Source organism: Anser brachyrhynchus (genome assembly GCF_964034855.1).
Source record: "Anser brachyrhynchus genome assembly, chromosome: 2".
Taxonomy (NCBI): Eukaryota; Metazoa; Chordata; class Aves; order Anseriformes; family Anatidae; genus Anser; species Anser brachyrhynchus.
Window position 1 is genome coordinate 140078206 of NC_137695.1, and position 27361 is coordinate 140105566.

General features: G+C 36.6%; 1 protein-coding gene across 17 annotated transcripts in view; it reads right to left on the minus strand.

Annotated features, from left to right (window-relative positions):
• UBR5 (ubiquitin protein ligase E3 component n-recognin 5) overlaps positions 1-27361 on the minus strand; it is an 83861-nt gene that overhangs the window by 17578 nt on the left and 38922 nt on the right. For 8 of the 17 annotated variants that reach the window (XM_080580625.1, XM_080580619.1, XM_080580620.1 and 5 more), the window contains 27 exons: positions 26666-26820; positions 24580-24697; positions 23564-23748; positions 23063-23172; positions 21350-21462; positions 17713-17856; positions 17512-17623; positions 17144-17298; positions 16112-16309; positions 14813-15023; positions 14135-14179; positions 10747-10873; positions 9266-9417; positions 8780-8875; positions 8246-8369; positions 7845-7942; positions 6894-7042; positions 6412-6503; positions 5318-5464; positions 5105-5223; positions 4888-5014; positions 4666-4795; positions 3975-4135; positions 3266-3505; positions 2242-2365; positions 1509-1620; positions 263-394 (listed from right to left, as the gene is read on the minus strand). In XM_080580625.1, coding sequence (XP_080436751.1) covers positions 263-394; positions 1509-1620; positions 2242-2365; positions 3266-3505; positions 3975-4135; positions 4666-4795; positions 4888-5014; positions 5105-5223; positions 5318-5464; positions 6412-6503; positions 6894-7042; positions 7845-7942; positions 8246-8369; positions 8780-8875; positions 9266-9417; positions 10747-10873; positions 14135-14179; positions 14813-15023; positions 16112-16309; positions 17144-17298; positions 17512-17623; positions 17713-17856; positions 21350-21462; positions 23063-23172; positions 23564-23748; positions 24580-24697; positions 26666-26820 — 3676 coding nt within the window. Of the gene's footprint in view, positions 1-262; positions 395-1504; positions 1621-2241; positions 2366-3265; positions 3506-3974; positions 4136-4665; positions 4796-4887; positions 5015-5104; positions 5224-5317; positions 5465-6411; positions 6504-6893; positions 7043-7844; positions 7943-8245; positions 8370-8779; positions 8876-9265; positions 9418-10746; positions 10874-14134; positions 14180-14812; positions 15024-16111; positions 16310-17143; positions 17299-17511; positions 17624-17712; positions 17857-21349; positions 21463-23062; positions 23173-23563; positions 23749-24579; positions 24698-26665; positions 26821-27361 lie in introns of all 17 variants that reach the window. The other 9 variants (XM_080580621.1, XM_080580622.1, XM_080580616.1 and 6 more) reach the window with 4 other exon arrangements.

Here is a 27361-nt window from a genome sequence, read left to right on the forward strand (position 1 = left end):
TTACGAGGGAAAGGTGTTTGTTACAAAAACATCATGATCAGGTAATTCTCACTCTGCTCAACCTAATTGTGAAGTAAATCATTTCTCCAGTATATGTTTGAAGTGCTGGATGCAGTCCAGCTCCAAAGGCAAAGGATAACATTTTTTAGCTGAAACCAGTCCTGCCCCTATTAAAGCTAAACTACTAATACATTTCTTTTTCCTGTACAGTTTAATCCTAATATCTAAACGGCTAGATTAAACATGAGATGAGGTAGCATACCTGCTTCTGAGCCAGCAGTAGCTGCAGTGACAACACTTCTGCGCCCACTAGCATTGTCCTGATTACTGTGGTTACTCTCACTGTCACTTTCTGTTTCAGCAGCAGCTAGTAAATCCAACTCCATATCACTGCCTACAAAAAACAATATAAAAAAACTCACGTTTAAAAACAGAGAAAAACAGTGGCTGTAGTAGCTCATAAAAGACATTAACCTAAACCCAGAGCCCCTCACTATAGCAAAAACTAAAAAATATACAGGGAAAGAGCATAAAAGCAATGCAAACATGAAGCAATACTTGCAGCTTTTTCCTCATTTTTCAGCAGTTAGCTACCCCTGACCTTCTCACTCAGTGCTGTGCGCATACATTCAATACACACTGAAAATTAAGGCTTGAAGGATTAGTTGCTCAAACCAAAAGACTCCACAGCTATTTGTGCACATGTATGAGAAAAATTAACCATATGCTATTTCAAGTGAATATCCAAGGAATATCTGAAAACTTTTTAAAAAAATCTATTTAAAAATACAGGTTCTATTCAATTTTAAGTTTTTAAAATTAATATTCCAAATACTCAGCAAGTGAATAAACAGATTTCCTGTCCTGTAAATGAGCTGACTGGAAACATGAGGCACAGACAGAAAGAACAGAAGGTAATTAAATCATATTTTTGGACAATCTAATCCCAAAGAGACAAGATAAGTCACATTAATACTAAGAATTTCCAAACATAATGGATGAATTTTGTCTATTAAAAATTGATCCCTAATTCCATATTTCACGAGTAGTTTGAAAACTGGTTCACCACAGTTCAGATCCTTTTTGAGAGCACATCTACCATAACTGCTATTTTATCATTAGTCATTCAAGAGCTTAGCTACTTTTCAGTCCTCCAAACAGTTTGCGTCAAAAACTGTCAATACTCTGTCAACAGTAGCAAATACAAAAGGAAAAATCTAATATGTTAACATCTAACAAGCCTTTTTTTTTTTTTTTTTTTTTAATTCTTTGATGCTTTAATAGTCTCTCCTTGTGCAAAAATAAAAATTACTTTTATCAGGGAGGTACATTGCAATCTGTAATTCTACCCATCTCCTTTCTATGATGTGTAGCCCTAACTCCTTTGATTCTCTGTTTATGGAAATCTCCCAAATCATGATCATTAAGTGACTATGAAGATCCCTTTTGGTTTTGATGCACAGTTAGTTCACCCAACCAGTAATATGCACAATGTACATTATACATACCATCTTCATCATGCTCATCATGCTGTCCTTCTGCTTCAGCATTTTCTTCACCATGTTCTTCCTGCTCATCATGATGGTCTTCTTCACCAGCTACCCCCTCAACCACCTCAACCTGGAAAGAGCGTTTTAATTTTACGCCAAAATAATTTCTATATCAAAGATCTATGTGTTTTCAAAAGCAAAGTGCAAACTTTCATGTAAAAAACTAACAAGAAAAAAGATCTAAGAAAAAGATCCCACAAATGAAAGACAGATTTGGACATTAGATTTTAATGCTGAAAGGGTAACACTGAACAAAGCCTGTAAGTCTAAATAGGGAAGCACTATCATCCTGGTAGAAGTCCCTCTAGTAACCATATGTTGAAAGACCATTTTAAAAGGGAGTTATAATGAAGTGTAAGATTACATATAAAGGAGACTACAGATGTTTGTATTGTATGCTAAGTCATACTGTTATTCTGTCAAATGCTTTGTATGCACTTTGTATACTCTCACGTAACTAAACGTTGCTGGAAACAACATAGTTTTGTATTCAAAGCTCTATGAAAACAAAATGATTATGGAATTTTATGGACTCCACAAAAATATTACTGTGCTTTAAGGGATAGCCTGAGTATCTTTTGCAAGCTAGAGGCCTTGATGCATGAATTTTTGGCTCTGATATTAAAGCATATGCTAATGCATTAGGTCCCATACTGAGGGGAAGAAAGATAGGGAGAAAAAGAAAACTGACCTCTTCCACATCTGCTGAAACAATATCATCTTGTTCTTCATCCCTGCCACGAACTGGCTGTGACTGGCTGATTCGTCTTTGCTGAGGATTCCTTATGATGTACGATGACTGAGACTGACTAGAACTTTAAAAAAAAAAGAAAGGTTATAACAAAAAAAGCATTAATAAGTAAAAAAAGCATCAGTTCAGATCCTTTTTAAAATGAAGCCTTCTAAAAGCATGAAGTGCCTAGACTGAAAAAAACAGGCTGAAGAAAGACTTTTGCAGGTTTATCATGAAACTAAGATCAACTTCTTTTTCCTAGATGGGTGGGTAGTAGGCAGAATAACTCACTGATAGCAAAGCTCAAATGAAATGGTAAATCAGCACACCTAGACCACGTAAAACCCATGAAGACCTTCAAAAACTTGTAAGAGAAACTCCATGCTTCATGTGTAAATACTTCCAAAGTCAGTAGATCACTTACATTCAGTTGAAAGCTAGCAAAAACATTTTTTATTATTTCTCAGAGGTATACAGCAGAAGGCAAGAAGAAATGGATGTGAGTTAGAACGAGAAATTCATGTTATGCTAAAATAAAGGAGAAGGAAGAGGGAAATAAAAAAATAAAACATTTTGAAAAAGGTTTCACAGTGAGGGTGGTCACCAATCCAAAAAGGTTATACCAAAAGATTGTGGAATTTAAATCCTTGGAGAGATTTTGCATCTAAATGAACAAGGGCCTGAGTGACCTGACAAAAACTTGAATGGGGATTTCTGACAAAAACTTGAATGGGGACTTATGGGGATGTGGGAGTACAGGGGGACGGGGACAGGGTGATGACCTCTGGACATCACTATCAACCTAAATTACATAAGAAAGCTGTCAGTAGGAAAGTATTTCCAAAATACTTGTCCAGAATAAGAAGCTTTACCATTTTTCTATTAACAAAAGGTTAATAAACACAAACCAAAACAACAACAAAAACATAGAACAAAACCCATCTTTAATAGTCTTTGCAAAGAACAAATAGTGAGCTTCTACCTGCTAGACTGGTCAGATGATGGTCTTGGTGGTAGAGGCTCCACAGAAAATAGTTCTTCACTTCCCTGCATGGCATCTATGCTGGTGCTAGCAAGAGTAAAGGGTGCTGTAGGACGTGCAATTCCCATCCTGACTGGAATAATTAAAGATTCTGCTACATTGCACAACTCTTCGACAGCATAGGGCAATAATGCCTGGAATACACGTTTACATTTTCCAATTGGCTGTGGAATAAAATTGCTAGGGAAAAAATAAGGAAAAATAAAGGTAAGTACATCTTCAATATGAATTCAACAAATTTTTCAATCATATCTTTAGTATGTATGTACATGTGTATATAGCAGCAATATGCAGAACTACTAAAGTCAGAAACATTCAGTAACTTGAGAGACTAAGGCTGAGCATCTAAATCTACCAATGATAAACAGATAAAGATTGTATTTTTGACTAACATAATTAAAAACCTACTTCCCAGAACCCTGAACAGAGAAGTTCAGCATCTATCTTAAGAAACTAAACTTTACAAGCTACACACGATACCAGCAGCTATTGTGCAATCTTGAGGCACATACATTTCAATACACTGCCTACAGACTGCACCTTAGTTCAAATGTTTCTGCCTATTACTGATGAGTATCAACTCATTTATTGAGAGAATTAACAAAAAAGCAAACAACCAAAACAACCCCCTCCTACCTTCCACACTTACTTTTTCTTTTTGGAGGAAGCCATTTCCACGCTAAGAATGACAAACACTCTTGCCACAGAACGCAGGAATCTCATTGTAACAGCAATCGCTTCTTCTCTACGTCCTGGCGTATACTTGTTTTGTAATTCTTTTACCAGAGTACCCAGTAAAGTATCTAAAAGCTACACAAACAGATTATTACAACCCAATAATAGCGTGTAATTTAGAAGCATGAAACAAGACAGATTAAGATTCAGGAACAGACTACAGTGTACAGTGTAACTTCACAAAAAACATGATTTGAAGTTATTCTCATATTAGTCTCACAGTGCATCACCCAAAATACACTAGAATATCCCATTATATCACAAGGAATTTATAAGAAAGATGGAAAAAGACTTTTTACCAGGGCCTGTGACAGGATGATGCGCAACAGTTTTAAGCTGAAAGAAGGTATATTTAGATAGGATATAGCAAAGAAATTTTTCACAATGAAAGTGGTAAGACACTGGAACAGGTTGCCCAAAGATGTTGCAGATTCTCCATCCCTGGAAATGTTCAAAGTTGGACAGGTCTTTGAGCAACGTTATCTAGCAAGAGATGTCTCTGCACAGCAGGGGGATAGACCAGATGATCTTCAAGGTTCCCTGCCAAGCCATACCATTCTATGACTATTCAGAAGTCTACGTAAAACATGGCTAAGTGTGCTTACCAAAATATCTGCTGTACACTTGACAATAAGGCAATGCGTAAAACAGTCCAAGCGAATAGTTCCACTTTGCTGATTAAGGTAAACTTGTTCTTCAGGCAAGAGATGGCCTATCCTACTGCTTGCACTAAGACTTAGGAAAAAAAGAAATTAAATTTTATGTAAGTCAGCAGGTCTCAAACATCAGATCAAACTTTACATTGACGACTATTTGTAAATACACACGGGTCTTTATTTTCCTGGGAGCCAAACATGATCATAGACTTCAGTGCATTCCAGTCTTGCAAAACACGTTCCAAAGCAAGCTGAGCAAATCGAGGAGGTTCTAAATCGTGATCAGGCATATCAGAATCTATAGAGATAAAAAAGCAATATAAGGAAGAGGTATTGAAATTTTGCCATTTATTATAAATACCATTTATTTCAGTGAAAGGGCTCTTACCTTCAGGATTTGCAGTTTTACGATTACGATCTTCCCTAATTCTAGGTGGTCTGTATTGGCAGTGTTCCACAGTTTGCCTGGCAACTGTCTGTACTAAAAATAGTAGGAGATGTTCTCCCCTGTAATGAAAAATTGATTAGTGGAGATACAATACACCACGTATTTTAAGCAATAAAGATTATTCTGCTCTAGTCACTGCACATATGAACTTACCTGCTATTTGGCATAGTAACAAGATTTGTGGTGGTAAGCAGGCGGTAAAGGAGATCAAGGCGAGCAGATTTCTGTCCTGCAATTAGTGTTTTACACTTGCACTTCTCCCAGCAATCACAGTAAGCTGTGGGGGATGTTCGTTTCAGCCTGTAAGAAAGAGAAAAGGTGAGCTGCAAACACTGTTCATTAACATACCAAATACTTTCCACAGGCTGTAGGTGGTATTGTAGACATCACAATTCCTGCTAGAGTTTTTGTTTATTAGCAAGATATGAAGATATAGCTTAAAAGAGAAATGCATTTTTTAACGCCACTACACTTGGCATTTGCTGTTCTTGTTTCCTACACTCACTTTATGAGGTCTGTTTCACTGTAGAGCTTTTCATAGTGCCTTAAAGCTCATCCAAGAACGTGTATTCTTCCCCAAAATATCCTCCAGCCAAAGTTAAGTTGAAGTTCCTTTCTACATGCAGTAAAACCTCAATAATTGTCAGAATGCTGAGAATATAATTGTATTTGTTAGCTTACTATAGCAAGGATATTAATGTGGTAACATTTACATGCTGTAACAGTGGTACAGAACATCTGCAGCTTCAAAGCTTTGGCCAGGTTGATCAGAGACATCTTGACTGTTCATTTGACTGCTAGCTCACTTCTCCCTTTATTACAGTTGATCTTGGAGATGAATACACTACACTTCTTTATGAAAGTTTACAAGAACGATCCGTCCTTGGGAATCACAGGCTTCAGAAAATTTTTGGAGGTGCCCAAAATGAAGAATACTATTCTCAGATTATTAAGCACTTAAAGCTGTTAGACTTATTCAGTTACTCTGAATTCTATAAAGTGAAAATTATGAGATGGCTTCATGTTATTAATTCAGACCCATAAAGTAAATCCTACAGAGCAGAAGAAAAGGAAAACATATTTAAAATATTTTACTGATCTTCTGTTCTCTAATATCTGAAGATTTAAATCAAGGGAAAAAAACAACCAAAAACAATCAAGGGAAAAAAAACAACCAAAACCAATCACCAGTAAAGAAAAAAGCCACAAGACTGATTTAATTGTAAGAAACAGAACACAATACTTACTTGCAGTCATGTCCTTTGTGACAGACCCTTGCACATTCTGTGCAGCAACAAAGAGATTCTAACAGGCCACATGTTCGGCATTCAAATATATCCTAAAAAAATTAAAAGTATTACGCAGAGTTTTTCCTTGATGCACTTTCTATCCGAGAACATTTCGTGTTAAAATAAAATTGCACTTGTTAAACCTGATGCCTTCACTTAGAAGTCAGTCGATTCTAGAAAGTGAAACTGTTGCTAATTTTAATATTCACTGTTTTCAAAGAGCTATTTCCATCAAAAAATTTGCCAAAGTTAGTGAGGTGAAAACCACACCCATTAACAGCAATATTCTGACCAACACTGCCTGCCTTGAGAGTAAGAAGCAGTGACAATATTAGACGAGTTACAAAAATTAAAACTACTTCAATGACTCAAAAATAAGATCACTAGACTAACATAATACATGGTTGAAAAATATTACTTAAAAAGGAAAAAAGCCTTACTTGGTTAATATGTTCTGCACCAGTCCAGGTAAAACTGCATGTATCATTACAGCATAAAACATACAAGGGAGAGTCATCTGGATTTGTACCAGAAGGACAAACCATTCCCATGAACACATCGTCTTCTTTTTCACTTGAAGTTGCTTCAGCTAAAAGAAGAAAAGAATGGCAGTGTTTAAAAATAAAAAAACACCACAGAAACAACCAACAAAATCCATACTTGACAGAAGAATCACAGAGTATGTTTCAATGAAGTCTCCTTCACCTTTTTTTTTTTTTTTTTGAAAACCTTGTATGTCACATCACAGGTAATTGTTACAGAAGCTGCTGCCAGCTCCTGACTGAAAAATAACCTTGAACAATCTTCCTCCAGTTTTAAATTCACTTGCATTCTAATTAATTCAATGAAATTTGAGCAATATTCTTATGAGGAATACACTCAGTCCTACAGATTTTGTCACACAACCATTCTAATCTGCTTAAGTTTCTCCTTAAGTTCAGCTTCTCGTATGATCAATTAAATACTTAAATAAACACCAATGTTGAAAGAGTCACAAAGTATGTGTTTGCATAAAAGTCACTTTAGTAACATCTAGTTTGGCCTACTGATCTTTTTCCCCCCAGTTCAAAGACATAAATTCACTGTGATACCTGTGTACCACTGGGAAGTGGAACTTTAACTCAATAATGATTGTAAAGCACAAAAGCAGTAATATTCATATAAATCTATCATAATACATACACTACAAATAAGGGTGACACTCCATAACAGATTTCCAAAACATGCAACAGTATACTTTACTATTTTGTAAAGACATGTTTATCACCAACACCTGTTGCTCAAACCCATGTATTACTGCATACAAAGAAGTACTGTAATGAATCTGAATATATGCTAATGCCAAATTTTAGAAATGAACAACACACTACTAATTAGTGAAACTGATGTACCTTTAGCAATTTTTTGTGCAGTTTCTAGAATTGTAATTGCAGCAGGATATGCCCGGCCACTAACTGCTGACATAAATGGTGTCATGCCTCTTGCATCCCTAGTGGGGAAGAAAAAGAAAAGTCAAAACACTGACCTTTTATGTTTATTTTTTTTCCCAACAGGAAAGGTAGGAAGCATACAAAAACTTAACACCACTAACCATGTGCAAATAGAAATACCAGGGAGTGATAAAGCACTTTTACTCATTTTACTTCTGTACATGATACAAAAGCTGCCAACTTTCTAATATTCTCCATTTTAGCTGATGTGACTCTAAATTAAACTTTTCAAAAAGGTCTCTATACAATAAACTGTGTTATGTAACATTAAAAATAATGAAAATTCATTTGAAAACTCTTACTTGGCTGACAGCAATTCTCGAAGATAAGGTTGTAAAACAACACTATCACACAGCAATTTCAGTATGAAATGAGCATTTGCCTTCCGATCTTTTGATTCCACTACAGATGGTTCAGTAGAAGGACCTATAATGAGAAAATGAAAATGCAGAGAAACTATCTTCCCTCAAAAAAATGACTACCTATTAAAAACAAATAATTCAATGTTTCACTTCAGTGATTCATCAGTCGGCAGTTTGTTAGCTGCAGCAACATTTCATTGAAATACTGTAAATTTCAGCTCCAAATTACGTTTTGAAATACAGACAGTAAGCCCAATTTCATACTGATCACCAAATTTTTGTGTTTCTCATTCTTCAGGTAAAAATAATTTTTACGTAAAATTTCAGGTACTCTGTGCACTTGTGAAATTCTGCTTCAATCCAATCTTCATTTGGTTAGAAGTGTTTGCATATGTAGAAAGTCTGTGCAAGCAAAGATGTCTTTTCAGATCATTTTGCTTCTAAAGCATAATCAGATAAGCAGCAGGTCCTCACCTGGTATCGTGGAGGTGCTCGGTCCTTGGCCGGTGCCAGTCGCTGCTGTGGTAAGAGATCCCACAGCGGGGGCCAGGATAAAATCAATGTCACCATCTTTCAGTAAACAGAACAGCAGGATGTATATCAATATATAAAGACATCCCTAACAACATGCTCTTTCTGCAGTGTCTAACACGCTGCAAGCTTTCTCTATTTAATGGGTACTCTTTCCTACAAACGGCCACATTCCCAGACTAGCATCGATGGAGCCAACATTATGAAGCACACTTCACAGAAGTTTGACACCAGCATAAGAAAGACACATATGGGATTAAAAAGAGAGCTTTTAAGCCTTCAGTAAACTCTTAAAGCATGCCTTGCTATCTCAAGGACATTAAATGTTTCAGTCTCACAGTCAAGTCTAAGCAATTTACCTTAAAAGTCATTGGTTCCTTCATTAAATCTCTTATTTTACAGTCTAATTTGATGCAACAGTAGACTTACCCGGATCCATTGCAGGAGGATCGGGAACCCAGCTGGGAGGAGCTATTGGTGGAGAAACTGGGTCCTGGTGATCACTTGATGAAGCACCAGCTTCATGTCTGCCCAGTCCAGCAGCTCTCAAGGATCTTCTCATCATCTCCCTTAATCTCAAACTGAATAAAAAAATAAAATAAAAAGGTAAAAATACAAACTCATTTTCATTTATAATTAGAACATCTTAAAGCTGACTTTCAAACTGAAAAACGAAACCAAACTTCTTATTTACATTTTTCTTCATCATTGTGTAGAACAAGCAAAGAGGTATTTTTCACTCCTGTATTCCATTTTGTTATAACAGGATATACCAGCCATGGAAGAAGAGGCAGTCATCAACTAATCGAGATGGGTTTGAGCCCAGAACACATTCACTTTTTCTTCCTCAGCACTGCCTGCTGCAGGGTAGAGCAGGTGACAGGCATTATCACCACTATTTGAAATTCCTTTTACCCCAAGTTTGTTGCCAGGACCCTGGCATTTGCTCCTGTTGATGCTTTTTAAATCTAACTTCAAAAAAAAGTTCATGAAGTAATTAAAAAAAGGGCTTAAAATTATTTTTAAGGTAGCATTTAAAATTTTTCAACATCAAAGTACTGTTTTACTGATGATAGTCAAACACTTTTAAGAAATTCCATATCATCTTACAAGAGGAAAAAGTGATGGGAATAATGTATAGCCAAAGAACTTAGTGTGATACGAAGAGGTACTTTTTTTTTTTTTTAATGCACATCCTTTTAAACAGCCAAGCCTTCTGCAGAACACGGGAGGGAAGCTTCAGTCCTCACCCCCCATATCAAAATTATCACAACGATAAGGACTGCAGAATTGGGAAGGATAATTGGGAAGGATAAAGACATTATTTTACATCAAATACTCTGACTACAGCACTAAGTTAAAAAAAAAAAAGAACTATGCCATCATCTGGAGTGCTCTGAACTGACTAGAACTCAATACAGATACCTTTTGGTTCTCTTGACATGATCACCACTCAGTTACCATGATGGAAAGAGGAAGAACTTTGGTGAAATCAGGCATACTAGGAAATTCTATTTTTCTATTTATCTGCCTAAGTGACCACCTTCCTCAGAAATTCTCATGAGAAAGAACTTGGGCACAACTAGAGTACTTCCCTTCCAAGATATTTAATTCACCTTTATGAAAAACACTAGAGCTTATCCTTTTCTCCCAAGGAGAAATATTTCCACTTTACTACTGAGGAGTTAATGCCGCAACCCCAGAAAAGAGAATCAGTTTAGAAACATCCCACCATCAGCTGAGACGGTTGGGGTGTACAGGACTAGAGCTCCATCTTTTTCTCCTTGAAGAAGTGAAATCTGACTTCACACTAGCAATAGAAACTATTCTTAAACTAGACTGAAAGAAAGAATAAAAAGAGATTGGTAATTAATACCAAAATTAACATACAGAAAACAAGAAAACATTACCTTCTGCTGCTTGATGATCCTGCCCGACTTCCTGGGCCATTACTTGACACAACTGAGATTGCATTTGCAATAGCTTCCACAGCAGAGAGCCTTTCAGCAAATGTATTCCTTTCAGAGCGCTCTGCTTCTGAAAAAAAATAAATCAGAGAAACGTTAGTGTAAAAATTTTACTTGGGAAAATTATAAGGAAGGAGTATAAGGCATGAAATGCCACTAATCGTAAAATATTCCCTGCATTTGTTTATTTAAGATTTAGAGGGCAACAATAGTCTCAAGTAGGATTTTTCATTATTCTTTTATTTTGGACAAGTATTAACTATAATTTTGACTGCGTTTGGTTTCTAAAAGGGAAGAAAGCAAAGGAAGGAAACTTAAGGCACGCATGTTCCAGAACAAGCTTTCAGTGTCATGAAGAGACAAGGATCTACCACAAAGCTGACTCTATAGACATTTGCTAAGTAAAGGCTTCAAAAGTAATGACAAAAAAAAACAGAACAACAAAAAAAACACCACACACTTCACAATTAACAGCTGTGAACAACAATGCAGAGTTGTGGGTCTGTAAGATACACACTCTACTTATGAGCATGCTTAGGAAAACTGTGGTAAGAGTATAATATGGTAGCACGATCAGTTTCAGTTATAAATAAGCATTGCTTCTCACATCTAAAAGCCTAGGTACCACAACACATAAAAGTCCTAGTCATAAGCAGGACTGAGCTGTGCCAAGTGCTGTACAGAACATAAAAAATTGCCTAGTTGTACAGAGCACAACTTGAAGCAGCCACTTGAACCAAAGGCCTAATTTAGATTTATCTGCAAAATAAATACAGAGCAGTAGAAGTCAACCGTGCAAGGCTTGCATACAATAACACCCACTGCTTCTTTAGGCTACTGGCAGAAATAACAGCCACTGCACAGCAAGTTATGAATCACTCTTGCAATAGATACCGAAAGAATTGAAAGAAGCTACATTCAGCATGACACAGGCCAGGAGATGAGCTATTTTCATTTCAGACTGAACAACAGTTTTTGTCAAAAAAATAGAAGGAAAAGTTTCATTTCTAAGTGTTTTTTTTTTCTCTTCAAAGTGAATATGATCATTCTTTCAGGACACGTTTCAAAGTTGCTACAGCTACTGCTCACTTCCCAATTAAAGGCTTTGCAAACTGACACTCGCCATCCTCTACACTTCTGTTCTCTGCTGACACTATTAAGACCTGGATAATCCCAATTCTTTTTCGCAAGACCATTACCTACTAATACCCTACATTTTGAATTGATAGAATAAGGTAATTTGAGAGTGTTTGTCAGCTTTTATAGTACCTTCATTCTTCAGATCTGCTACTTCAGGTAGTGATGAGTAGCAAAAGATTTGGGGTTTGCTTGTTTTCAAGTACATGCAGGTTTCTTACAGGTAGGAGTCATTAACTATCCACAGCTTACAGACAAGAGTCAGTAACTATCCACAGCAGACAACTATCGAGTGCTTGACACACTCCTACACTTGTGCCCCCAGTTCTATACTGGCTGACCTGTAGTTGTAAGTGAACTGCCATTTGTGCCGTGCTCCTTTCCAAGATGCACTAGTTCTGGAAACCACTTCTTACTTCATGACGCATCACGCAGTACTTCTGGCCTCCTCACACAGCAGCTCTCAAGAGTGATCCCTCATGCAATGCAAATTCTCTTCAAGAGAGAGATTTCACCTATCCTGCAGTTTTCCTGTCCTGCAGTAAACTAACTGAATTTTACCTGTTCCACTTAAAGCTAGCATTCATTTTTGGAAATCCATCAATTGTAAATGCCCTGGCTCTACAGGTAATTAGCTGCTTTGGTGCTCTATGAAATCTGCCGTAGTTTTCTAGGAAAAAACACCTCAGTTTATAGGTTTTCATTACAGTAATCTGAAGTTCAGTATCATAAATCTTTAACAATTCCACCTTCTTCGGACGTAAGATTCCTTCTGCTAGCTCGACTGAGGTGATATCAAAAAACAGAGTAACAGAGCAGCCTTTCAGGTCCAGGTCCACTCTTTCTGCAATTCCTTCATCTTACGCTGCAGAAACTACGGGGAAACTAGGCACAGGATCTGAGAACACAAAGAGCTCATCCCTGCCTTTTCTATTCCCCTTCTGGCAGTTAATGAGGAAGATCTCAGGCGGGCACTAGCTGGGAAGGGGCAGCATTTTCTGCAACTTAAGGAACACCACATCTAGAGCCTGGAATTGAAGCCTTTACTCCTAAATCAATCTTCTTTACAGTTCAACAAATGTCTGTATAACTTACAGACTACATTAGTCAGCACTGCCCTCCAGATAATACACAGAAAATAGGCTTGTCCTAGTACCAAACTCTAGCAGGAACAGTGGAAGGTGAATGGGATTTGAATATGAAGACATGAATCCCTTTTTTAAAACAACATTTGTGAAGAGAAAGAGAGAGGCAGAGGGGTGTTAAAGTCCATCAGGTTCACACTTTTCAGATTTCAGAAAGTTAAATTACATCCAAATGAAGTTACTGAAAGAATGTCAAGGTTGCAAAGACAAGCACTCAAATTAGGAAAAGTCAGATTAAGTTTGCCCATGCATCCTTATTTCAGCTTCCTTGTGTGCTTGTAGTAAAAGTCTTCAGTTACACAGATAGTTTTTTGGTGGTGGTGGGGTTTGTTTTGTTTTTCCTCAACAAGACCCCTGCCTCAATCAGTGCACAGGATGGACGACACACCATAGATGAAGGGTTGTACAATGAGCAAGCTGTTTGTGCCTTGTTTGCTGCTAAACTGGAAAGGTGCAAGCAGTAAGGCAGTAACAGCTTGGAAAGGAGAAGGGAAAGGTCTGTTTTGTGTTTAACGCCACTGGACATCGCTATGGAGAACTGGATCCTATTTCAGTCACATCTACCAACACAGAGAACTTTGTTAAACAAGTTTTTATAGATGATAGTGATACATTTTACTCATTTTTAGACACAGAAAAGGTGCCTGATTCACATAGATAAATAACATCCACAGAACAACTAAGATTACTATTAAATCCAGCTCTGGAATAAAGTGTTATGAAATAACACCTAGTCAAAAAAATGGGGTTAGGCCCTACACTTCTCAAACAGAACCCTCAAAAATATGTCAATTGCTTTGAACGCAGAAAAACTTCAAGCTGTACCACCTTCAAGAGATGAGAAATCTGTACCATTAGCTTCATTTTATAAATAGGGACGTGAAGAACAAATAAGGTTTATAAATGACTAAAATTCAATGACAGCACCATACAAAAATCTCACAAGGAAGTTCATTCATTATTCAGTGCAGGGTTTGTATGGTGTGCAGAAGTAAGGAATGGGGCCACACACTGAATGATGAGGATAAAAAGAAATATTGAATAGCTACCCATTCGGTGAGCACCGTCCATCTTGTGCACTGAATGAGGTAGTCCTGTGGAAAAAATAGCATGACGGTGTAATTAAAGACCATTTCACAATGCATACCCACGTACAGCACCTGGGTAAACTTAATTCTGGATCTCCTAATTTATTTTTTTTTTTTTGAGTGCTTGACTTAGCAACCTTGTTGTTCTGTTAACATACTTTTTACATAATAATATTTAATAGACATTTTTATATGGTGTCAGTGACTAACATTAACAAAGCCTTTTTTACATTTCTTAATACATGTCAACTGCAAGTAAAATTGGAGTCATTAATGTACACTACAACACTTGAAAAATATAAAGTATTGTTTCTCATTATGTTTACTAGTGATATAATGGGGATACTAGTAATATAAAAGGAAAAAATACTTGTCTTCATTTAAAATGAATATGGGGATGCAAAACGTTTGTCTTTTGCAATCAATAAAAACACTTCAGTACTCCCAACTACTGAATACTTATAAACCTTTATGAGGGTAATAAAAGTGTTGCCTCAGCACCTTTGACAGGTTAGGACACATTTTAGGTGCAAAATTTTAAGATACTCATATCTGAAGAATGCAGGCTTTGTTTCAAGTACTCTGGAAAATGCATAAAAGTTTACTGTGCAATTATTTTCATTACACTGCTGAGCTCACCCTCTTCCTCTTTTGTTTCTTTGTTGCTGGTTGGAAAGCATACTGACACACAAGCGTGCAGAATATTGCGGTTTCCATCACATCTATGGCCAAGGAACGTCTGCAGCACTTGTGGATTCTGATCCAAGACAACTGCTTGTTCAAGATTCATCAGGTATTGTCGGCAAGCCTCATAGTCACATCGCAGAATGTGCTGCATTAGAGTTTGTTTCTGCACTCAAAAGAAAGTAAGTTAAGTTAAGAAGTAAGTTAAATGAAAGTACAAAAACCGTAGACATACAGGTTTGGTAGGTGCTTCCAGGTTTCCAGGTTTGAAATTAATAGAATGGTCTAAACCTAGGACATTCTCTGGAAGTCAGTGCAGGAACTGCTGAGAATATGTATCATCTCAATTACAGCACTATTAAAAACTCCAAACAGCATGCATTCAGGCACAAGAGTTAAAAGAAAAGACAGGCTTAAGCAGCAGAAGCTATCAAACTCCCAGAAGTATGCCTTTGGTTTCACAGCTGGGTTCTTAAGATAAATTACTTTAATTTCATCCAACTTGGCAAAAGTGGTATGATTCAAAAAATAAGGGGTCTGCATTAACTAGCTCTTATATATTTTGTTTTAAAGAAGTGATAAACATGCGGAGAAGCGAATGACAAGAAGCTGCTGAAGGTCTGGGAGGCTCACTCCATATATAACTTGCTTTTCCACAGTGGTTAAGTACTCCACTGTGAAATCAATCTAACAGGTACACAATACCTCCTGGTGGCAGCACAGCACACAGCAGATCCAACTAAAAATCACCAAATCAACGACTGGTTTATACAAGCATGATAGATAAATTCAGAGCAAACCTACTCATACAGCACCACAGATGAGTACAGGACTCTACATGCAATTCAAGTGAAAAAATCTTTGATTCTCATAGTTTCATAGTTTATGGTCCAAATATAAAGTACAAAAATGTGAAAAGTGTACTGCATTCACAAGAAAAGTCATTGGATCCCTCAGAAAAGCTTTGCACTCATAAAACAAAGTTTCACACTGACAGTACACACATGAAGACAAGAGCTTTAAAAGTTATGCCTAAGAATAGGGTTAAAACCCAATACAGAAGTCACACACCATCAGTGGGTCTTTCACTTTACTATATCAATTTGGTTTTGCTTTGATGATTCTATGAGAATCTTCTACTGAAATTAGTTTCCGTAGCAAAAAAATACAAGCTGTTATCTAAACGCAAAGCCCCTTCAAGCATAGTTTTATAAAAGCAAGAGAAAAAAACATATATAATAGAAACTATATTACCTCAACAGCCATAATAATAATGGCAGCTTTCTTTTTGATGGTTGAGTTAGCAGGAAGATTTGTTAGGGAATGAACACCCATTCCAAGACTACTGATAGGTGGAAGGTCAAGCCAGTCAGGATCTCGTATCCCACCCATGCAGTCTTTAGCCATTGGATAGATAGTACCATTTCCATCTCTAAGAATAATGGGAGATTCCTGCATTGGGGGAAAACATTTTAAAATTAAATCTCCACAACTTATAAGTATTTCCATTCTCAAAAGGTCCATTTCTGCTTTAACTGCCAACAGTGAGAGTTTCCCCCAAGTTCTCATTTACACTACTGTCTCCTACAATTACAAGTGGGTCAGTGTAAGACAGCAGATTCCCTTTCTCAAATGCCTGAAATGTGCTTGAGATAGCAAATACTATTAAAAAATCTTCATGACAAACATTCATAATGAAACATGTATTACTTACACTTTTAGATTACTTAAATACTCCAAAGAAAGATGAATATATTGAAATCCAACAAACAAATTCCATTTCTTTGCCAAAAATATATCCTTCAACTATCCCCAAAAAAGTATATTTTGTTTATGAAAGTCGCTGAAATGACTGGTATTTTTTTTCTAGGTCTTCCTCATGGATGCCTGCACAGTGTAATCAACTGTACAATCAGATAAAATAGGATATTTAAGAATGGATAATAAAGGGGAGTTGCACAAAGCCTTAATATATCCATTTTGTTATCAAACATTTTTGCCAACTCTTCCATTTGTTCTCAAGAGTGGATTTTCATCTGTCTCACTTCCAAAACATAGCTAGCTAGCCAGTTTACACTAACACAGGAACTATTCCATCAAGTTGCTTTTTTCCCCTTTTTACTTGCAATTCAAGGTAGAATTTAAATGAGATTATTAATAGTGCTTCAGTGAGTTAGACTGCTATTCCACCCACCCCTCCAAAATATTAATGGTAGTACCATTCCATTTAAAGATGACAGAAGTCAAATACAGTGAGTTAAATGACTGAGATGCAAAGCCACAAACCTGTCCAGCTGTAAAAATAGCAACACTTCTCTCATTCTGACCCAGGAATGCAATGCTGCTAGTAGGGAAATTATTTTCCTGTTCAGCCTTTCCTGTAGCAAGGTCAAATATGCAGTAGCGAACCCAGTTCCCAGTTTTCAGAACAGCATGAACTCCTTCAAAGATATATGAATAAAATGTTAATGCCTTGGACTAATGGCTTGGACTAATCAGTAAAAATGCCAAACTTCTATGCTTTTAAGGACTTACTAAGATCAACACTGTTTATTTAACTATTTATGTTAGTTTGAAAGTCAGTTTTCCATGAGGAAGAGAGACAGGTAGTGAAGGATATAAAGGAGTATCTTTATGGGTTAAGTTCTACTCACCTTTTGAATCTACATTTACTGCTAGAATTTCTGTTTTTTCAGGAATACAGAGCTTTTTAGGTGTCCTCTGAAAACAGTCAGGAACTTTTGGAGTTCCACCAGTTTTTACAACCTAAAAACATTCATAAAGGTTTAAGATACAGTAAAGCACACAGTACTGGCATTTCAAAATACTTTTCTCAGTGTTTCACAAAGCCGTACCTGCAGTTCATCTATTCTGAGCAGCCTGCAATCTTGGAGAAGAGAAGAAGGATCGGGATCTGAATTAGAACTGCTTTGACAGTTTGCATTACTGGAAGTGCCTGGAAATTTCACAGCAACATAAGCACCATCCACTTTTAGCACCTACAAGAAGAAAACATTACAGTTTTAATAAAAGCTTTAGACAGACACTGTTGAAGCTAACTTGCTTCAAAATGAACCAGAGCTTTGTCAGGAAAAAAAGTTGACGATCAGTGATAAAATCCTACAGATCTTGGTCTTTAGCTTTGTTGTTTTGCTAAAGTTACTAACACTTAAAAATTTGCATTTCCTAATGACTCCATAGGCATCCTGAACCAGATCAGAAGTCACGCCACTTCAGCATACTACCTGCAACAGAAATCAACATAACTGGAGACACTCCTACTGCTATTTCCCAAGTATATCTTTCCACCTACTGGAAACAGCAGGACAGACTTAGGTTTAAAAGCATGGATAGATCCTTCTCTTACTAATTTGCCCTGTCATTTTTTTTTAAATAAACACTATTCTTGTGGCAATAAATTCCAAACATTAGCTAACAACTGAACTAAAAAAAAATCTACACTGACTTTATTAAGTGCCTATTAGCTCTTGTAATACAGGAAACAAGGAATCGCTTTTTTTTGGGCCACATTTAAGAACTTTTAAAGTCTTTGTTGTGAAGTCTGAGTGCTCATTCCTCAAGATGACTGTGCATAGTGAAATATAAATGTTTTATAGATCTATTATCTATTCCTTATACTCAGTGAAAGTTGTCTACTCAGTCGGTTAAGACTAAAGGACATAGACAAGTCCATCCAGAAATACTTCATGTGTACATGCCTTTCTCTGCCCCCCAAGGAAATGAAGTTTTTCAGTCCTGCACTTGCAGTTATTTCTGAGACTGTAAGCCTCTCTAAGAAGTTGCTGCAATGCATTCTAATCAGAACCTTCCAAAGAAGTTTTCCTTGATATAGAAACATCTTACGCTATCACCAAACATCAAGGCCCTTTGAGTTTCCTAGTTGAGTCCATAATTTTCTCGAAAGGAAAACAAATCTAACAGGAAAGAGGACAAGGGGAAAGAAAACATTTTAATTTTGATAAGTAGTAAGATTCCATTATGCTCTCAGTCTTGATTAAACTAGATACAAGCAAACAGTCTTGATTAGGTCCCAATTTCTCAATACTTCCTACGCAGAAAGGGCCTACAAAGAAACAAAGACCTAGCTGTTAGAAACTTTCTACCTCATAGGGGACCTATGATAAAAAGCATCTTCAATGCTTTCAAGATATTTTAGCCAATAAAAACCCACACATTTCTTTGTTTTCTCCCAGTTTCTCTAGTTATGTGTAAGCCTAGCAAGGGCAGTAGAGAAAAGGATGCACCGACAAATATGAAAGTATTAGCAGATTTCTGCAATAAAGAGTATTGCAAATAGCCAGAGCACTTAATACCCATATACTGTAATTTTACTTTAGAAGCAGAATTCCTACGTCTAACAGCAGAGCACCAATGAAGACTTTAAGAATACTAACAGAAACTTTGAAAATTCAGACCTTGTCAAAAGATTTGTGAACATTAACTCTGACCTAGAGCATACAAAGACAGATTGGTACTGGGACTTGCAAGACAAAGATCAGAGAATCACAGAATATCTCAAGTTGTAAGGCACCCACAAGGATCATCGAGTCCCAACTCCCGGCTCCACACAGGACCACCCCAAAAACAAACAATGGTTCGACCACAACTTCTAGTATGACGTGTAGATTTTTTTTGATATGACTGAGTGCTGCTACAAAAAGCTTTGTAAACTGAGACCATCCATAGCAATATAGCAAGGATGTGACTTTCTAAAAAGTCATTCAGCAACCAAAATGCTGTGATGAAGGTATATTTGGGACTCTAGAAGGGCAGTACTTCTTACCCCAGGAAGTTTTAAGAGGCTCCAAACCCATTTGACTTCATTTTTGTAGTCTTTAACTTCAGTATGTATTCAAGAATCATTTGTGTTCTTGTTCAGAAGTCAAGTTGCCTTTCTGTTGAATTCAACTCACAACAAGTTGAATTGCTAACTTTACTGTTTCATCATGAACAACACTAGCTATTCCAGAAGCCTGCAGGACAACACTGCAAAGAGTATCCCTTCTGCAGTCTCAGGTGCCTCCAGTCTTTTTCATACAATTGCACAACTGATCCAAATTACATGCAGAACACATAACAGGGTATGTACCGTGCTCTGTCCTCAGCCTAGACACCACTAGGCAAAATTGTTTGTGATTTTGTCTGCTAGATTCTATCTAACATTCAAAGATTAGGTGCTACAAAACTGTAACAGTAGAAAAGTGAATGATTATATTCATCACTGGAAGAAAAAAAAATCACCTTTGTCATAAACAACTGTTATGGAGTAGACAGAACCAATAATTACATTGAGAAGAAAACCCATTTACTGGTTTTAGCATTTCAGTGAAAATATTAAAATTCAAACTCCTCTGTTATTTATTACAGTACTTCCCCTTGATGCAGTTCACAAATACAGACACCCTACAGCTGTTTACAGAATTAAACAGCTTTCCCAAAGCTGGTATAACAGGCAAACAATGGGTTCAAATGACTTCAACTACATCTAAAAACCTCGTTTACAAAAATAGAACGGTTTTAATGGATTAAGTTGCTCCATACTCCTCTTTGCAGAAATGATCTAAACATGAAAATAAAAGTTCATTGTGGGCCTCCTCCCTTCAAATATACCGCTCAAGGCAAACCTTCCACTCTAGAACAAGTATATCCATTAAGTGTGCAAGTATAGCAAACATGACAAATCTAACTGCCTCCTGTTGGACAGCTACTTCCTCTGCTGGAATTATGCGTTTGTTTTTAAAACATCCTCTATGAATCAGGTAGAAAGCAACCCAGTGTTTTAATTTTCTGGAAAACATCTCTGGGCCTTCCCATTGTCATTATTTTTGATAAGCACGGCAAAGAAGTATCTAGATGACCTAATCCCCCTTAACATCACACAATGCTGAAGTAGAAACCAAATACTTTACTGCTTACTCATACTGAAGGGCTTACTAGTAAGAAAATGAAAGAAAAAATACAGGGACCAAACAGATTTGCTGGATCAAATAATTTTATAGTTATGTAAACAAAGGACATTATTTCTAATCAAAACATTCCTGTTCTTTGATTGCCCGACCATCAGAGTCACCCAAACATGAAGTTGATGTGCACATAAAAGTCAGTCACAACACATGCACCTCTTCACTATCTCACTGAAGTGTAGTAGCTACTGTTCCAGTCACCAGAAAAAATCTTTCAAATTAAATCCCATCTATTTCTTAATATTTTGGTTCAATTTAAGAGACTTGATTTTTAAGATGTAGCATGTTTTCCTCACAACACAGTCTATTAGTATTATTGTGCTATGCATAAACAAAAATGCAACAAGTCACACAGCTGCAGCATTCTGACTAGCATATAACTAGTCACAAACTCTCGTGCATCCCCAAAACTATCAGCATACCATATATAATAGCGCAAAACACTTTAACAGTTAGCTTATCTAAAATCATTTTAAAAAGACAGTAGGAGAGTGGATTTTAGACAAACCTTGCCAACAGGAACGTTTTTAACATCTTCTACAAAGACAACTTCCCTCAGAGACCACTGCTCCTCATTCACTTTCTCCTCCTCTTTCGGGGCAGGAGTAGATCGTCGTCGCTCTGAGAAAAAAAAAAGTAATTAATGAAAAAAGACTTGAAATATTTAATCAGTATCAAAATGCACTGTTTAGTAAACACCAAGTGTCCCCCTCCCAAAAAAATAGCATCAATGTTCAATTCAAATCTAGAAATTAATAACAGAGATTAACAAGCTGGATTTACAACCATCAGAACTACCTAACAGTATACTATGCAACTACATACCCCCCCCCCCCCCAAGAAATTAACACTAATAAAGGCTATTAGATAAATAAAACTATTTTTAAGGACATTTAAGCAAAAATAATTACAAGAAATTGTTTTGGTAGGGCTCAGGTATTTATGTTGTAACAAGACTAACACTGTAAGACCCTTCATTCAGCCCTGCTACAGGGCTTCCTGTCATCCATGCAAGAAGTCTGCTTACCCACTAACCTATGGATTTTCAGTAAACACCTAGAGGAGTAGCAAATGAGGCAGAAAATAGCTATTTAGGCTGTAAGATTTTTTGCAAAGACATCATCTGAACAGTAACCATAGTAAACTCAAACCCACTTGGGAACAAATTTAAATACCTAACATATCTAAATTAGCACTGATTAGAATCTTTATCTCCCTAAGTTTCTATAGTATAACTGATATCATCAACATAATTAAAGGAGGAAGTAGAGAACTTCTAACAATGGGCTTAACTTCAAACTCTAGTTCAAAATCCCACACAAAGTTATAGTCATGAATGAATAATTACAGGTGAAAGAACTGCCAAACAGAAGGCATCAGTAGCATGCGCCTCTACCACTAGTTCAGTAAGTCAGCGCTGCACATCTACGTCTACAAGATTCTTGGTCACTGAATGAGGCAACTCAATTCTTTAAGTGAACACCTTCTTAGAACTGCACTGTGTGAACAAGTAGAAGAAAGGAAAAGATTCCTTCAAATGATGGTATTGTAATTAAGCCTTTAAAAATATGTAAGTTTAAATGGAAAAAAAAACAGATGCACAAGAGGTCAGTGACAAATTCTAATACAGCCTTTTAGGTTGTACTTCAAAAGTTTAGTTGTACTTAAAAAGTAGAACATACGCTATAAAACTTCCCACCTGCTTCATAGATCAGTAAATAATGACTGTTTTTAGGCATTTTGTATGATAAAGATGACCAACTACTGCTTTATGCACTGAAGTTCACCTGCAAGGCAAGCTGTGTAAGAACACCTTAATCTTAAAAGGAATTTATCCAAAACGAGTTCAACTTCTGGGTTGTAAACAAATTCACTATCACATTCCAATTAAACATACAAGAAACTATCTTCAGACTTCCTGCTGATCACCTCCTGAAAGATGTTTTTGATTCTGAGAACTGTTATATTTGCTTAGATACACCTCGCTTCAAGTAGTCACTGCTTGTACTACTACATCTAAATTTAACACTGATAATTCACTGACTATCTAAATTCTATTATAAAAGCTTTTACGTTATGTTGTGGTTCACACCAGAAGACTGAAAGAGATTTTTACTTTTAATCAGATTCTGAAATTAATACAGTATTTTTCTAGGACTGCCTTTTACGAGAACTTACCTAGACAAATATTTTACATCACCATGAGCTACACATTACTTACTATATGGCATTGATGCGCTGCTGGCTATTGAAGATGCATCACTGCAAGTGGAAGCTGGGGATGGTGGAGGACCCATCTCGGTTTTCACTGGTTCCTGTTTGCTTTCAGGTCTAAAATAAAAAGTTTTATTTAAAATGAAGGAATGTGGGTTTTTCCATGACAATGGACAAAGTGTCTCTGCGTCCAAGAGACCAGCCATATTCTCTATCTTCTGAAGTAACAACAACACTTCCTCTTTATTTTTTTTGAGGCTAAGTAGCTTCCTACCGCGGAACTAACATCCTGACTTTCAAGGGTATGCATCCAACATTGAGAATGGTGCTGTGCTTCCTAATCCGGGATTAAGTTTTATAACATAAAGGAAAATGTATAAAATATTACAGAAAACAAACACCCTTAGTTGGAAGCTGACCTCTCTTCTTTTAAATTCGTATCAATCAACAGTTCTAAAGAATATCCAATACATGTTCTCTTTGCGTGTGTTCACATTTTCACACTTACTTTGCTTCTGTCGTTTTGCTAGCTTTCTCCAGGTTTTTCAAGCTTTCTGGTGACCGAAGCTGAAATCGACAGCTGTCATTCATGTTCCAAACAGATTCCATTAACACGCCCACTTTAGGAATTCCAGCACTGATTGAAAAAGCAACAGCTCCAGCATGATAGAGGGGGTTATTTCTTAAGCACACCTGCAGATAGAAATATTTATTTCTACGAGAACAGTAGGCTATACTGAGGGAAACCATACATGCATGCATTTTCTTGGTAACATATGTAGTAGTCAAAAAAAGGGAAAGAAACCTTACAGAAGCGTGTGAGAAAAGGAAAGTCAGCATGATGTACTAAGCACTTTTTTTTTTTAAGAGGCTATTGTGCATTTCAGAGCTGAAAGTAACAGCTTTAGCAGTGCAACTGTTTAATATACAGTATTTAGATGCTCAATTACAAAAGGAGGGATTCATCTAAAAACAAAGACTCCTCCCAGAGTTGATTAGAATGTATTGGGAACCAAAAGAAATGTGCTCCCTGGGAAGGAACTGTTTCCTCTCATAGTTAGTCTAACACTAATCACAAAAAGAATCCTACATCTCTGTATCAGCTATTAAACTTTTTGACAAAGGCTTCAAACCAAATGCCTATTCCGCTGCATATATACATCAATCCCAGGCCCTGATCTTGCAGGTGCTTAAATGCAAAAACATCTGCAAAGCTCCATGCTCTATTGAGAGCCAGAATATTACTGAAATTTCATTTTCACAAAATACAAAATAGGTGGGTAAAAGAAAAACACTTTTTATGTGTACAGCTCATTCCTCCATGTTTGCAGCAATAACCATACTAGTAAAAAAATAACATTAACAGGACACATCACTTCACAGTCATGTAATTAAAAATGTACCATTTTAATACCATACAACTTTGGTGCACAACAGGAACGGAACCTGATTTTTATTTTTTAAGAACATGCTGTAAGCTCATCGTACAACACTAAAAATGTCACCTGTGACTGTTACACTTGCCTGGGTTCCAACAGTTATATTTGGCATGGAGGAGATACCAGCACTAGACTTGGGCTTTTTATTTTTTGCTCTGGCCTTTTCTAGCATTTTCTTCCTTTGGCTGAAAGGAACTACACCCCTGTGGAAAAATACATATTTTTAATAAAGGCTGTGAAAGAAATGCTTTGTTTAAAGCTTTGAACAATTTATTCCTTCTGCTTAAAGAAGTCACGATTAAATATACAAGCCTCTGTGCCATCTTCTCCCAAAGAACTGCATAAATGACATTTTTCTCTGTTCATCATCACTTTCCAAATTCATCTAAAACAGAAAATCTATTAGAGAAGGAGGAAGACAAAGTGCACAAAATATGTTACTGCCGAATAGCTTTCGTTTTAGCCCAAAATGTTTTGAGACCTCTATCTCAGACAGCGTGCTTCAGTCACAACTTGGAAGTTGCGGGTTGCTTCCTCTGAACTTGACAATGCCTTTCCTATGACTAGTGGTAGCTTCCAGAATTTGCAGTTACTGGGGAAGAGGATAAACCTCTTTTTACTTTTAAATTCTAAAAGCTTCTACTCCTCTCTGGGGGAATGGCTGATAGACTTCAGACTCTTATGGCAGATTTAAGCAGCTACAAGGCAAAAAAAAACACACCAAAAAAACAAAAACCTGCAACTGGTTTTGCAACTAGATCCACTCAGTTTAGCTGAAAATTACACCGATGTACACAGTTAAGCATGCTGATTATTTTGATGCTACAGGATTTCAACATTTCATGTTTTAGCCAGTGAGTTAAAGTTTTAGATGCTTTTGTTTGGAAACCTCCTTCATGCTAAGTAAAAGATGAAAAACATCAATTCCTAATATTGCAAGGACCAAAGTCCTGTCTAATATATTAGAGCCAACTGTAACCAAGTACGTCAGTAGTAACAAGCTTCTGTCTACATCTGATTAACAGAAAATCACCAGTACTGACATACTGACAATACTCCCAAAAAGGACATGCTGATTAATAAATAGCTTTCAAAGATTACATGTAAATGTTAATAATACGCCTTTTTACATATTGGAGCAATTATTCTAAAAACAGTAAAACCATCAGGTTCTAAAGCCAAATATCTCCAATGTTATGGCTTACTACTTTCCTTACTTGGTAATTACTTCTAAGTGAGGTGTGTCAGCAGTGATACATAATGAAAGGGCCAAGAACCAGAGGAGCTTTGATGTTGAGATTTGGGACTAGAAGTTAGAATAAAATAGCTGTGTTTAAGTTTACAAGCCTAGCTACAATTGACCTTTAGATGTTTTCAAGAAAGTGATCAGAATTTAGTAAGAAAGCTATTTCATAGGATCAACTTTCAGTGCACCAGTTTCCAACTCATCTTCAACTATTTAACTCATCCATGCCAATAATCTATTTAAGCTTTGGACTATGCTATGTGTGCGATGTAGTGCTGTGTGTGACTCCTGACACACTGACAAGAATAATGCATCCTGACAACACAGTAGTAATACTCAATAAATTCAATCAAATTAGATTAACTTCAGGTGTTATTTTTGAGGGATTTATTGAACATAAATCTTTTAATTGTTAGAATACTTTAACATTTTATATTTTGCAATGTTTATGAGGTAGATAATTTCAGCAACAAGCTGCAGAGGGAGCATCCAGTATTATTTTTCAGTTCTTTAGGATTCGGACCACAAACTAACAGACCACAATTTCTAACAGAACCTGACAGGAGAATGTGGACTTCATATCTGGTAAGTCTGTTCCACATTTATAACCTGAAAAATGCCTGAAAGGCATAAAGAAGATTATTCTCTTACACTGTGCAGTACTGATGTATCTGAATACTAAAGCATTTATGAAAGTCTCCTAAAAGAATAACCTTATTCCCTTAAAGATTTTATAACTGGGTTGAAAAGCTTTAAGCATGAAGGAAAAGAATAAGTACACTTTAAAAAACTGAATTTAAGCTCAAGCACAGAGTTTCAGAACCCGGAACTGCGGTCAAGCAGTTTTGCAAAGACTTTAAGAACCAAGGACATGAAGACTGTCGATGGATTTACATTGATATACATAAACACACTATTTACTTACCACCAATACAAGTTGTTCTCTAGTTGAGCGCATGTATAAAGAGCACAACAATGTAAGGAAACAATCCGTTCTCCCTGAAGCTCTGAGTATGTCTGTGCAGTGTGTTCTAATTTGGAAGCTACTGAACTTAAAGTTTCATCCACCCAGGTAGCAACCTAAGGGAAAAGGGAAGAAAGGAACAGAGAACACAAAGGGGAAAAAAAAGGAAGAAGAGAGATTTGCACCAATAACATAGTATTTACTGGTTTTGAAATGACCAAAAAAAAGTAGCAATGATCCCATTTGGGATGTTATCCACCAGCACCTTTTACTTCCCTAAAGAAGAGCTTTGCAGGATTTTTTTTTCCCCTCTATTTCCAGTACCAAACAAATAAGTGACAAAAATGCAGGTATGCATCATAAAATAAAACAAGTGCATATGCTTTACCAACAATACTTCACAGTATCAAGTTCACTCTAAAGTGGGCATAAAAATAAGTTTAGGTAAATTTACAGTACTGAACGCTTCAATGCCCTTCGTTTTTCCAGTAATTACATTAACAAGCATCTCTGTTCCAAAACCCATATTGGCTTTAACTATAACAGCAAAAAGTTGAGCATTTCCAATAACTAGACAAAAACAGATATGCTTCAGATAGCCATTTTCAACTGTAAATCTACCAGATCCAAGTGGTTTTGGTCATTTTGTTGGGTTTT